This window comes from Choloepus didactylus, chromosome 6 (assembly GCF_015220235.1).
Source record: "Choloepus didactylus isolate mChoDid1 chromosome 6, mChoDid1.pri, whole genome shotgun sequence".
In the NCBI taxonomy this organism is placed as follows: Eukaryota; Metazoa; Chordata; class Mammalia; order Pilosa; family Megalonychidae; genus Choloepus; species Choloepus didactylus.
The window spans coordinates 154,127,483-154,141,608 of record NC_051312.1 but is presented as its reverse complement, the minus strand read 5'-3'; the positions used below and the strand labels follow the sequence as shown (position 1 = coordinate 154,141,608).

General features: G+C 42.0%; 1 protein-coding gene across 1 annotated transcript; it reads left to right on the top strand.

Moving 5' to 3' along the window:
- The first annotated feature begins 8,213 nt into the window (after positions 1-8,213).
- On the top strand, positions 8,214-12,398 carry SPATA19 (spermatogenesis associated 19). Its single transcript, XM_037841834.1, has 6 exons — positions 8,214-8,291; positions 8,438-8,494; positions 8,952-9,050; positions 9,188-9,279; positions 11,945-12,022; positions 12,332-12,398. Exons 1-6 carry the CDS (start codon positions 8,214-8,216, stop codon positions 12,396-12,398), a joined length of 471 nt encoding a protein of 156 aa, XP_037697762.1.
- Positions 12,399-14,126: the final 1,728 nt, after the last annotated feature.

Sequence of the window (14,126 nt, the reverse complement as noted above, 5' to 3'; positions counted from 1 at the left end):
AAGAACAAGGCAAGACTTATTTTCAGCACTTCTATTCAATATTTTACTAAAGATACTAGCCAGTGCAATAGGGCAAGAAAAAGAAAGAAATGCTATAATGATGGGAAAGGGAGAAAAATTGTCATTATTCACATATGACATGATTGCATATGTAGAAAATCCAAATGAATCCATAAACAATTACTATTAATAAATGAATTTACAAGGATAATACCCAAAATTTTTGTTTACTACCAACAATTGAAATAAAACTGAACTGAAATAAGAAATACAATTTACAATAGCACTAAAATGTCAAATATCTAGGCAAAAATCAAATGAGAGATGTGCAAAACCTCTATGCTGAACTACAAAACAGTGTTGATAAAATTCAAGAAGACCTAAATAAATGAAGGGATATACCATACCATGTTTAAGGATGGAAATCTCACTTTAAAAAAGTCCATTCTCCCTAATTTGACCTATAGATTCAATAAAATAATAATCAAAATTCCAGAGGTTTTTTTTTCTTTTTTTTTTGGTGTGGAAATTGACAAGCTGATTCTAAATATGGATAGAAATGCAAGAGACCTAGAATAGCCAAGGCACTCATGAAGAAGACTAAAAAAGTGGGAGAATTTACACTGTCAAATAATAAGACAAATGATAAAATAAAATACTAAGAAAGAGTTGTATTGGTGAAAAATAAATAGACCAACAGAATAGAAAAGAGAGCCCAGAGCCAGCTCCACATATACATTATCACCTGTTTTATGACAAAGGCATCACTCCAGTTCAGTGGGGATAAGGATGGTCTTTACAATAAATAGTGCTGGATCAGTCAGAATTTCTGAATGGAAAAGATAAATGGTACCTGATCCCTAATTTGTCATACAACACAAATTGGACATGGATAGAGATCTAAATATAAAAACTTCTTAAACAATAAAGCTTCCAGAAGAAAACATAAGATAATGTCTTCATGACTTTGGATAGGCATTTTTTCTTAAACATGATACAAAAGCATAATATAAAGGAAAGATTGATAAATTGGACTTCTTACAAATTAAGAACTTCTGGAGATGGGGCAGCTGGTATAATGGAGTGAGGAGCTCAGCAAATATGCTCCCCCAAAGCAGTGATAAAATTAGACAAAATTGTCAGAAATGAACATTTAAGGCTTCTGGAAACAACTAAAGGTGTACAACAAGTTGAGAAGGGTTTGTTCATAAAATAACTAATCTTGGGTAAGAACAGTGGGAGTAAATGGCATTCCTGCCTGGGAATGTGTTCAGTTGGTGCAGTTTGATAGTTTGGAGAAGAGTACGAAAAGCCCCATAGCCAGTGGCATTAGTAAGAGTGGTGATCTCGGTGGCACATCAGTAGAGTAGGGCAGTCCCCACAGGGAAAGCAACAGACTAGAAAAATAGTTAGACACTTAACAGGGGAAATGATACGACAAACAGCTGACTTCCCACCAGAAGCAATGGAGGCCAGAAAGCAGTGAAATGACATATTGAAAGTTATGAAAGAAAAAATAAAGTCAGCCATTAATTTTATATTCAGCAAAGCTATCCTTCAAAAAATAAAAAAGGTGAAAGACATTACCAAATAAACAAAGACTGAGAAAATTTGTTGCTGCCACGCTTGACTTAAGACATATTAAAGGAATTCCTTTAAGTGGAAAGGAAATAATATGGTAAGTAAAGTAAATATGTGGGTAAATATAAATGACTATAGTTCACTTTTTTTCTTTTAATGTCTTTAAAGTTTGCATACAGCAATGATTACAGGACTGTATTGTTACAGGATTTGCAACATATGTAGATGTGATGCATATGACAATAATTGCACAAAGGAGGGGGGAGGAGATGGAGCTATACTGGACCAAAGTTTCTATAGTTTAACAGAACTAAGTATTAATTTGAATTAGATTGTGATAAATTAACATGTAGTTGCAATTTCTAGAGCAATCACCAAGAAAATAACAAAAATGCAATAAAAAATCAGGAGGAAGTAAATGGTACACTACAAAATATCTATTTAACACAAAAGACAGCAGTAAATGAATGACAGAGTATCAAAACACATGAGACATATAAAAAACAAATAGCCAAATGACAGATGTGAATTCAACAATATCAATAATTGCATGATATGTGGATGGACTAAACATTCCAGTCAAAAGGCAGAGATTGTTAGACTGAATTAGAAATTAAGAGGCTGTCTATAAGAGACACACTAGAATCAAAGACACAAAAGATTGAAAATAAAGGGTGGAAAATATATATCATGCAAACAGTAACTATAAGAGAGCCGCAGAGGCTATATTTAAATGAGACAAAGTAGACTTTAAGATAAAACGTATTACCAGAGATAAGAAGGGACATTTCATAATGCCAAAACAATCAATTCATCAACAATCAATCAATGTAGCAATTATAAATGTCTATGCCCAAAACAAGAGAGCCCCCAAATACATGAAGCAAAAACTGATGGAATTGAAAGGAGAAGAAACAATTCAACAAGAGCTGGAGACTTATATTTGTAAGCCATATATCTGATAAAGGGCTTGCATTCAGAAATTTTAAAGACCTCTTTAAAAATTTTAAAGACCTCTTTAAAAAATTGAGGATAACTCAATTTTTAACTCTTTAAAAAAATTTTTTTAACTCTTTAAAAAATTTTAAAAAATTGAGGATAACTCAATTTTTAAAAGATTTTAAAAGATTTGAATAAGAATCATGCCAACTAAATATATAAGCTAATAAGCACATTGAAAGATTATTAACATTGTTAGTCATCAGGGAAATGCAAATTAAAACCAAATGATATACCTCTACAGTCACCCACCAGAATGAGCTGTAGTAAAAAAGACAGACTATACAAGGGTTGTGAGGATATGGAGAAACTTTAACCTCTAACAGTGCTGTTTGGAATGTAAAATGTTACAGTTACTTTGTTAAAACAGTCTGACAGTTTCCTAACAAGTTAAATATATGGCAAACATTTAAAGAACTCCTATCAATCCTTCACAAACTCCTCCAAAAAAGAGAAGAGAAAGGAACACTTTTCGACTCACTGTATGAGTTCAGTACTACTCTAATACTGAAACGAGACAAAAATATCACAAGAAAACTACAGACCAGTATCTCTTATAAATATAGACGTAAAAATCCTCAACAAAACATAATAACTAGCAAACGGGATCCAACAACATAAAAAGTATTATAGACCATGAACAAGTGGGATTTATTCCAGGAGTGCAAGATTGATTTAACATCTGAAAATCAAAAATTAATGTCATATACTTTATTAATAGAATAAAAGACAAAAACACATGATCATCTCAATAGGGTGCATAAAAAGTATTTGACAAAACCCAACACTTTTTGGTGATAAAAATACTCAAAAAAACAGGAATAGGAAGGGAACTTCTCAACCTGATAAAGGATATCTACAAAAACAAATCACATTCTAATATAATTAATGGTGAAAGACTGAATGTTTTCCTCCTAAAATCAGGAGAAAGAAAAGATGTCTGCTCTTACCAGTTCTATGTAACACTGTATAGCCAGGACAATTAGGCAAGAAAAAGAAATGAAAGGCATCTGGATTGGAAAGGAAGAAGGAAAACTATCTGTATTCACAGTGACATGATCTTGTATATAGAAGATTCTAAGGAAACCACTAAAAACCTATTACAATTAATAAGTGAGTCCAGCAAAGTTGCAGGATACAAGATCAGTATCTAAAAATCAATTGTATTTTTCTATACACTGGCAATGAACAATCTAAAAAATTCAAATAAGAGAACAATTCCATTTAAATAGCATCTAAAAAGTATAAACTAGGAAAAAATTTACCAAATGAAGTAAAAAGACTCGAACACCAAAAACTATACAACTTTGTTGAGAGAAATTAAAGATGATCTAAACAAATGGCAAGACACTCCATGTTTGTAGACTGGAAGATATAATATTGTCAAGATGACAATATTCACTAAATTGATCAACAGAAATGCCAACAGACTTTTTTTTTTTTTTTTTTTTTTAGGAAATTAAGAAGTTGATCCCAAAATTCATGTGGAAATTCAAGGAAAACACAATAGCCAAAATGATCTTGGAAAAGAGAAAAAAGTTGGATAACTCTCTCTTTTTGCTTTTAAAACCTGCTACTACAAAGTTACAGTAAATGAGACAGTTTGGTGTTGGCACAAAGACAGACACATATATCAATGGAAAAGATCTGACAGTCCAGAAATAAACCCTTAGGTTTATGGCCAATTGATTTTTGACAAGGGTGCTAAGACAGTTCAATGAAGAAAGAATACTCTCTTCCAGAAATAGTTCTGGGACAACTGGACAGCCACATGCAAAAGAATGAACAGCATATACAAAAATTAACTAGAAATGCACCATGGACTTCAATGTAAGTGTTACATATTTTCCCATTTTACTCTTAGAAGAAACATGGAAATAAATCTTCATGACTATGGGCTAGGCAACAGTTTCTTAGATATGACACCAAAAGCACAAGCAACAAGAGAAAAAATAGATAAATTAGACTTCTTAAAAATTCAAAACTTTTGTGCTTCAAATATTAGGATCAAGAAAGTGAAAAAACAAGCCACAGAATGAGAGAAAATATTTTTTAATGATTTATCTGATAAGGGGCTTGTGTTTATCATATAAAGAACTCTTAAAACTCAAGAATAAAAGGCAAATAATCAAATTATATAAAATGACAAAGGAATTGAATAGATGTTTCTCCAAAGAAGATATACAGGTGGCTAACAAACACATGAACAGGTGCTCAGTTTCATTAGTCACGAGGAAAATACAAACTGTAGCCACAATAAGATACTACCTCATAGGGTAGCTGAAAGAGTGAAAGGCAAGTCATAGACTGGGAGGAAATATTTATGATACTCGTATTTGACAAAGGACTCCTATTCAAAATACAAAAAAAAAAATCCTATAAATAAATAAGTAAAAGACTGACAATGTAATACAAAGGGCACAAACTTGAAGAGGCACACCCCCCAAAAGCATATCCAAAAGGGCCAATAAGCAAATGAAAAGATGCTTAACACAATTAATAATAAGTTAAATTCAAATTAAACCATTAGTTACTACTATGCCTCTGCTAGACTGGCTAAAATTTAAAGGACTAACAATACCAAGTGCTGGAAGGATATGGAGCAAGAGTTACCTTCATGCATTGCTTATGACATGCAGACCCTTGCAACGACATTGCATTTCTCTTAGGTATATACTAATGTTAAAAATATATAAAACATATGACCTAGCAGTTCCACCCCTGGGCATATTCTCAGCAGATTTTGTTCTCATGCCAACCAGAAGACATGTATAAGAATGCTTATAGCAGCATTATTTTAAAAAGCACCAAGTGAGATACAACACAAATGTCTATTAGCTAAATTTGATAGTGACACAGTAATACAATGGAAAACTATCAAACTATCCAGAAATGAAATAATAAACTACCGCTTCTTCCAACAACCTGGACAAATCTCACAGACATAATGATAAATGGCAGAGACTAGAGAGAAAAGAGCATACACGGCATTACTCTGGGCAAAACTTATTGATGGTGATAACATAAAACTGGTGGTTACCTTTGTGGGTATTGACTAGGGAAGGAAATGAACTGCCTTCTGGGATACTGGAAATGTTCTATATCTTGATCTGCGTGATGGTTAAACTGATACATATATATAGATATATAAATTTTCTCAGCTACATGTTTAATATTTATCCATTTTATTGTTGCATTTCATAATTTAGTAATAAAAAAGTGAGGATAGATGTATACACCTGCTTCATTTTGAAAACAAATTGTAGGATGTATAACCCAGAAACTAATGACGTTTTCATTTCTCAGGTGAGTGAGAACAAGTTTGAAGAGTTAGAGGAGGAAATGAATTTCTCTGAGCACATCTTCTTGAGTAGTTTTGATTTCCGAATCACATTAAAGTTGAAAATATTTAAAAATTAAAATAACATTGTACTGGTTTGAATGTATTATATCCCCCAGAAAAAGCCATGTTCTTTGATGCAGTCTTGTGGGGCAGACGTTTTAGTGCTGATTAGGTTTGCATGGAGATGTGCCCCACCCAACTGTAGGTAATAACTTTGATGAGATATTTCCATGGAGGTGTGGCCCCACTCATTCAGGGTGGGCCTTGATCAGTGGAGCTATATAAATGAGCTGACAGGCAGAGGGAACTCAGTGCAGCTGCAGCTGTGAGTGACGTTTTGAAGAGGAGCTACAGCCAAGAGGGACACTTTGAAGAAAGCACAGGAGCTGCAGATGAGAGACAGTTTGAAGACAGCCATTGAAAGCAGACTCTTGCTCTGGAGAAGTTGAGAGAGGACAAATATCCCAAGTGCAACTAAGAGTGACATTTTTGAGGAACTGCAGCCTAGAGAGGAACGTCCTGGGAGAAAGCCATTTTGAAACCAGAACTTGGAGCAGACACCAGCCATGTGCCTTCCCAGCTAACAGAGGTTTTCTGGACACCATTGGCCATCTTCCAGTGAAGGTACCCAGTGCATAACCTTGGACACTTTATGGCCTTAAGACTGTAACTGTGTAAGCAAATAAACCCCTTTTATAAAAGCCAATGCATTTCTGGTGTTTTGCATTCCAGCAGTATTAGCAAACTAGAACAAACATCAATAAGGGTGGAAACATAATTTTGGGGGAATAATGGCAGAGACTGTGATGGTCACAGGTATTTTATCTGCTATTTACACTTTTCTAGTCTCTTTTGGAGTGAGTGAGTTGGAGCCAAGACGCTTTATGTAGAAGTGACATGTTGCCTCTGGGTTGAAGCCAGGAGCAGGTGATTTGCTTCCTCCATGTGCTTGGCAGTCATGGAGGACACGTCCTGAGAAGGTAAAGCACTAGATAGAAGCTGCCTGGATTGCCAAGTCACCATGTGGAAGAATGGTACCCTGGAGAATTTCCCAACTTGCCCTGGGATTTTTGAGACTGGGGATTTATTGGTTGCCTCAACCTCTCCCAGCTATTTTAACCAATACGGGGAGGATATAAAACTGAGATTTGTTGAGAGTGTGGAAGGAGAGACAGTAGCTATGAGAGGAAAACTGGGGAGGGTGATAAAGGTTTTCTCTGGTCCTAAGAATGAGGATGGGGACATTTATAGAATATTAGAGCTAAAAGAAAATTAGACACATTATTCTATCCATTTCATTTTGAAGACAAAGAAACTAGGACCAGAGGGTCTAATGATTAGGTCAAGTTAGTGGATTCTAAGCCTGGTTTCTGACATCTTGGAAATAGCTTCAGGGTTGAACTACAGCTACTTTTGAGAGCAGCTGAACATTTGCTTAGGGTCCTTTAGGATATTCTGAATTCCTTCAGTTTCCTGGTGAGGGTTCTGGATGGGAACTATAATTATTTGAGCCTCTACAACCCCTCCCCCCAACTTTGAAGTCACAATATGCCCCCATCCCATTTCCACTTTAGCGCTTTACCACCCATGCAGTCCGATTATTCTGAAATGGAATAATCAGGAAACACCTTTTACAAGAAATGGCACTTTCACTTTGTACTCTTTATTTCTTATTGTTTGCATTATTTTTATGATTTAAATCACTTACATAAACAAAGTAGATAAAAAATGGAAGCAAATGTCCTTGTTGAGACTTTTGCTACCCCACATTTAATGTGTTTCTTTTGGGTGGGGGAACAGTGAGCTCTCCTCTCCCCCCTATATGTAAGAGTAAGAATATGAAGTGCACTTGGTATTGTTTTGAATGAATGTCTACAGGGTCGAGGTCATTTTGCCTCAGATTTCTTGTTTTTGAGTCATAAAATCTCTTTCTGCTTCAGCATAGCTCAAGACTGGATGATCAGCCCCCAACTGTTTCCCATGGAGATTCTCTGTGATTTGGGGAACGTCCCCTTGTTTCTTCCTCAGGTTCACCTTGGCTACGTCCTCCTCCAGCCCATCCCATGCCCCCAACTCCCTGTTTGTGGACTAAGGACATCAATGGGCCAGCCAGCTCCTGACTCCTTTTCCATCACTGCTCTGACTCTGGAGGCTGAGGAGGTCATTGTCACATCATCCTTGGCCAGCCAATCAGGTCGCCTCTGTTTGATGACCTGCCTGCCCGTGGGAGTTCCCAGGCGGCTTTGATGGAAGGAGGGGGCCACAGAGAAGACCTGCTACAAGTCCAGAGATGATCATTACAACATGGATTGTGTACATTCTCGCCCGGAAGGGTTCAGGGTTACCCTTCCCACCAAACACCAGCTCGGTGAGTGAAGGTGGTGGTAACCATGTAGAATTGTTTCCGGTGTCTTCTCTCCCTGTTGCATTTCCAGAGTTCTTATACCATACACCCTTGGCTGAGAATGGACTTTCTAGGTATTCTGAGGGTGTCAACTTCCCAATTTGTTCCAGGACATTGAAGTTGTGGAAAGCGAGGCAGTGTCTGTGGTACAGCACTGGTTGAAAAAGGTGAGTAGTAATATTCTGTGACTCAGGGTTTCCAAAATTCTAGAGAGAGCTGGCCTTGGGGCAGAGGTCTGGACTGGATGCTTAAGTTCATTGCTCGACTGGTCTTAGCCTTTGCTGAGCAACCTGCCTAGAGTTGTGCCCATTTTGCCCAGGTGTCCTACAGGACGCTAGGGTTCTTGTAGAGGAGGTGGATGCATCAACACTGCTTGTTGAGTATAATGGCTGGAGAGGATTCGGATGCTTCACCCCCATTTGAAAGGTGTCTTGAGAGTACCTTGGGGCTTGGGATGGGGACTTAGTGAGTTTCCCAGAACTTCCCAGGAGGGTAGCAATAGACAAGGTTATTGTATAATCTGTGAGGTAGGTATGTTTGCTGTGACGAGAGGAAGAAAAGGGAAAAAGAAGAGGAGAGGGGAGGATCAGGGATAGAATACCATAGAGGAAACTCCCCTTTCAGACAGAAGAAGAGGCTTCCCAGGACATAAAGGAGAAGATGTCCAATAACAAAGGATCCCCTCCCACCCATGGCCAAGACATCCATGTGACCCGAGACGTGGTAACTGGGGGTATGGGTGGGGGGTGGCCTCCTGCAGAGGTTCTGGGTAATGCAAGGAGCTCATCTGGGGCTCATCTCCACCCCAGGCACAGACCTTGTAAGCAGTAATCCTGAGGATTCTTACCTGGGTTTCCTAGGTGAAGCATCAATCCTCAAAGTCTGATGTGTTAGCAAACCATAGTCAAGACATCCTGGAGGAGAGAACAAGAATCCAGTTCATTAGATGGAGGTAAGCACCCCATCTGCCCTAGCGAGGGAGTGGGGAGGGAGAGTCTGAGAAGGCACAGCCCCTGTCTTCAGGATTTCTGGTCAATGCAAACCCACTGCTGTTCTTCTCTAGCAAGAAAATTTTTCAGCCTGGCTTTGAGGTCTTAAGGGGGTATTTTGCCATCTTGAAAGCCCAGCTGATTCCCGCATTTTGAAATGACTCAAGGGGCTGGAAAACAGGGCTTGCTCCTCATTTCTTAAGTGCTTCTGAATATATTGCAGACCTCTGTTACTTTTGCACTTGAATCGTTCAGAAGTGGCTGCATTTTACGGAGTTAAAAGAAAATAAACCCTTAAAATGCAAACATCAAGGTGCTGCTCTGCAACCGGGAGAAGGAGGTTTCTCGATGCCTTGGGCTACAGTGTTCTTCTCTGCATCAAGGCAGTTCAGTTCAGCTTTCCATGGGCCTGCCAGCCCATCCACGCTCCCCTCCAGGCCCGCGGTGTCCCCTCCAGCCCACCCACAGCTCCCCTCCATCATGCCCATGGCTCCCCTTCAGCTCGTCCATGGTGTTCCCTCCAGCCCATCCACGGCGTCCTCTCCAGCCCACCCACAGCTCCCCTTCAGTCTGTCCATGGTGTCTCCTCCAGCCCACCCACAGTTCCCCTGCAGCCCACCTATGGCTGCCCCACCTCCTTTTCTGGGTCTGAAGGTGCTGGGACTAAAGGCAAAGGAAGCTGGGCCTACAGGACAGCGCACCCTTGGGTGTAGATGTCCTGTTTCCCTCCCAGCACTGTGTCACTTCTGAGTTTCTGGGCCAGCTCAGCACGTCCCTCCCCAGGAGCAGAATTGTGGGATTAGATGATCCTACACAAAGGCATGAGGGAGCCATGTTGTGGCTCTGTACTTTCTCCTTTTGCATGCTGCAGCTCTGCTGTCTTCTACCAAGGAGGATATATTGCCCAAGAAATACATTTTTGTCTCGTGGTACAGGGTTTTCACGTATTTTCCCTTTCTAGTCATTAGCATTTTAAGAGGGGAGGCAAAAGCACAGTAATTACATAACAGAAAGAAATATCGAATGGTGGAATGTGAGACCTCGTTTGGAAGGACATTTTAGGTGGAAATGATCAGGCCCCTAAAAGAATAAATGTTGATGACAGCCCCAGATGTAGCAGGCTTTTCAGGGCCTGCCTCAGTCGCTCCATGGTACCTTGAAATGTTACCTTCTTTGGTGTGGAGGATATGAGCATCATCCCCCAATAATTCTGAGACCTCAGCTGAATATCATAACTAGGTTTAAGCTTTTGAGACTTGCTATGGGAATCATAGTCTAAAAATAATTCTTCCACTCTGCGTTTTCTATGGAGGCTTTAAATGAACAAATGCTGCCTATTTCCCCCCACATTCTGCTGGTTTGGGGTCCTCGTCTTCGTTTCAACAACACATATCAAGAAATACATACCCCTTTGTTAAGCACCATTTAATGTTTATTTGCTCGATAGACTTGTACTGACCTCCTGGTTGTTGCTAGGCTCCCTTGGAAGAGACAAAAAAGACAAAGACCCAGTCTCCATTTTCAAAGGGATAAAAGCTAACTAGGGCGTAAGCTAACTAGGGCGTAAGCTGTGTGAAACTGAGAGGAAATATGGAGAAACCAGGAGGAATATCTGCTAGAGCTTGCAAGTAGGCATGGCAAGGTGGGAGCCATGCAGGGCACTGAGGAAAGCTTCCGGGCAGGACCTGGGTAAATAGGAGGGGCTGTGTCAAGAGCACGGAGGACAAGCTCTCTGGGCCCATCCACCCTGGCCTTAGTGCTGGGCCCCTTCTCCTCTGGGAGACCCCTGGGACTGGGGCAGTGCTCCCTCCTCTGCAACACTTTTGTTATTTACTTACCTGGCTCCCTGGGCACTGGCCAGCTCCATCCTGTCCGAGTGGTGTCTATGAGACTCTTTTTGCTTCCAACTTCCAGAGGAAGCACCAATGCCCCTAGATGGAGCTTTCAGTTTCTGTCAATTGAAATGGGGTTGTCAGTGGGCAGAACACTCTCTTTAAAGAGGAGGGCTGGGGAGGGAAGGACTGGGGTGTGAGATCAAACAGAAGGTGAGGTCAGACAGAAGGTGAAGTCAGACAGAAGGATCATAAAGAGGAAGGCAAATCGAGGCACACCAAACTGTACATCTGTTTACTTCCCAGTACTCACATAGAAAGGAACCCCCAAATTTGGGTATGGTTTATCAGCACCTCTCTCCCCCTCCCCATCCATCAGCTTGGGTAATGAGAGGTGCTTGCAGATTCCTCATGACAGAGTTTTCTAGAAGTACCCCTAAACCTCAGTGACCGTGGCATTACTCTGATCATAAAGAGCTGGTAACAGTCGGAGAGGCACCCAGAAGGCGTGAATTCCACTTCTTAGAAGACATGAACTTGCTCTGAGTCTCTGGGAAAGTCATCCAGCCTCTGCTACCTGGACTCTCCAAGGACCATTTGCTACCTGCTTGGGATTATCGGGTGGCTTGGGGGTACTTGGTTAGTAAAAATAAAAAAAGCATTGTGCTCACGATACAAGAAGGGTGAGGGACCAGCTCAGAAGTTCTTGGTGATGAGGTAACCCCGCCCGGGCAGTTTCACAATGCCTGGTAAAAAAGAAATGCAGGAATCCTAATGTTGGAATGGCATTTTGCAGCCATACCCGTATCTTCCAAGTGCCAAGCGAGGTGAGAGAGGAAGCTATGCGGGATCGGATAGAGCAGGTGAGACGCAGGTAAGCCACTTAGGACAAGCTGACTCATATTACTAGTTGGGGGCCTGTGGTGTGGGGGAGGCTTCTGGGTCTCCTGCCCAAACCTAACTATGTTGTTTGGTATTCTAACATCAAAAGCAGGGAAAGGCAGTTCCCAGGGCTTTGCTAGGGCCAGCATCTCCTTTGGGGAGCTCCACAACTAGGCTCAGGTGGGTGGTTGGCTTGGGTGAGGCTTGTCTGCCCCAGGCCAGCCCCCTTTGTGACTTGGGCTCTGTGTGGGGTCTCTGCCTGCAGCCCCTCCTGCTCCTCGTCCCCTTCTGCCCTCTGCAGCATATCCCACCTAACGGTTGACTCAGCCCAGGATCCACATATCAGACCTCTCTTCTCCGACTGCTAAGAGCAACAGGTGAGAGAGCTGGCAGGTGGGGACCGGGCGGAGATGATGGTTACACTGGGCTGCAAAAAGGTGTGCAGGGTGGAGGATTCAATCATGAGGATTATCTATAGCTGAGAGGCCCTGCCCTTGGGGCCTGTAGGAGGGAAAGCATTATGCTCCTGCAGTGCCTCTCAAAAACTTGCATGGTCTGGCTGCCTGGGACCTTCTGGTAGAGCAGGTGGGACTTGCAACGCCGTGCCCATGAGCTCCTGGCAGCCCCGCTGTCCCATCAGGTGTGTGACAGTAGGTGACTTGGCCTCTTTTGCTTGCACTCGGCACCAAGTGGCCACAGCAGTGACTGTTTCTGTGGCTCCTGGGAGCTGAGGCCAACAAGAGGGGACCCAGCTACAGGAGCTGTTCGTGTGGGAAACACTGCCCACCCCCCACCATGTGCAAAAGACCCTGCTGCTGTTGTGGCAGCTCGAGGGTGATGTGGATGCTTCGAGTCAGGCCTGGGGATGAGATGCTTATTCATTGGGTACTAACCATGGGCAGCTTTTTTCTGAGACACTTTTTCAAGGTCTCTCATTTGATCCAAAACCAACCTTAGAATGAGGGTGTTGTTTGGGTCCATTTTACCGAGGGCAGAGGGGAGGCCAGACTTCTGGAACCAGATGGCTGGGTTCCAATCCAGTTCCACCATTTGCAACTTATTTAATGCCATTGTGCCTTGGTTGCCTCCTCTGTAATAACAGCGTCTATCTCAGAGGGTTGCTTTGAGGATAGTGGTGTCAGGCTCACAGCAGTGCTGTGTTAATTTGTTTGCTCTCATCAATAGCGATGTGAAGCCCGAGGCTCCGGGACATAAGTTACTTAGTGAGGAGATGTGGAGTCCTCTGGGTCTGCCTGGCACACCCCACCTTTGCCTTTCGTGGGGCACCTGCTCTCCAGACCAGTTTGCTGATGTCAGGGGGAAGAGCAAGGATGGGGGTTATCCTCAGCTCACCCATGCTTTTGTCTTGGGTCCTTCGGGCTTTTCTCTGTTTGCCAGATTGGTGTCCTTCAGGATCTGGGAACAGCCTGTGTCAGAAGAGCATCCACCTCCTACCTTGACCTGATGAGTGACCAGGAGAGAGAGACCTGGGCAGAGAGAATCTGAAGGTGACCTCTTCACTGCGGCAGGAGCAGAAACTCAGGAGCTTCGTGCTAAACTGCTAATAAAGAGACATGCTATTTAAGACCCTCCCTGGGTCTCTGGCGTGTGATGTTAGCCATCCATCCATCTGTCCATCCATCCATCCATCCATCTGTCTGTCCATCCATCCCACCCCTTCATCAGACACTGAGCACTGGGGCGACCGACAGGACAGAGCTTTCAGCCTTATGTGGGGGTGCTGGGGGGCAGACAGTAGGCCAAAACGAGGCTGTGGGGTTCAGGCAGACAGGCGCTCCAGCCTGCAGCAGGAGCACTTCCCAACCTGAGTGGACCTGTTTCTCTCGAGCATTTATTGAGTGTCTACTATCAATAAAAGCTAATATTTCCCGAGTGTTTCCTATGTGCCAGGAACTTTATGTGCCTCCTTGCATGGAACCCAGGCAGCCTTGGGAGGCAGATACCCCATTTTAGAGAGGAAACAACATGGAGCAAGGAGGATAAGTATCTTTTCACTGGAGTTAGAACCCTGCCCTTCTGGCTCCAAATCCTCTTTTCTCAGCCACTCTGTCATATTAGGTGTTGGGCCTTGGGCT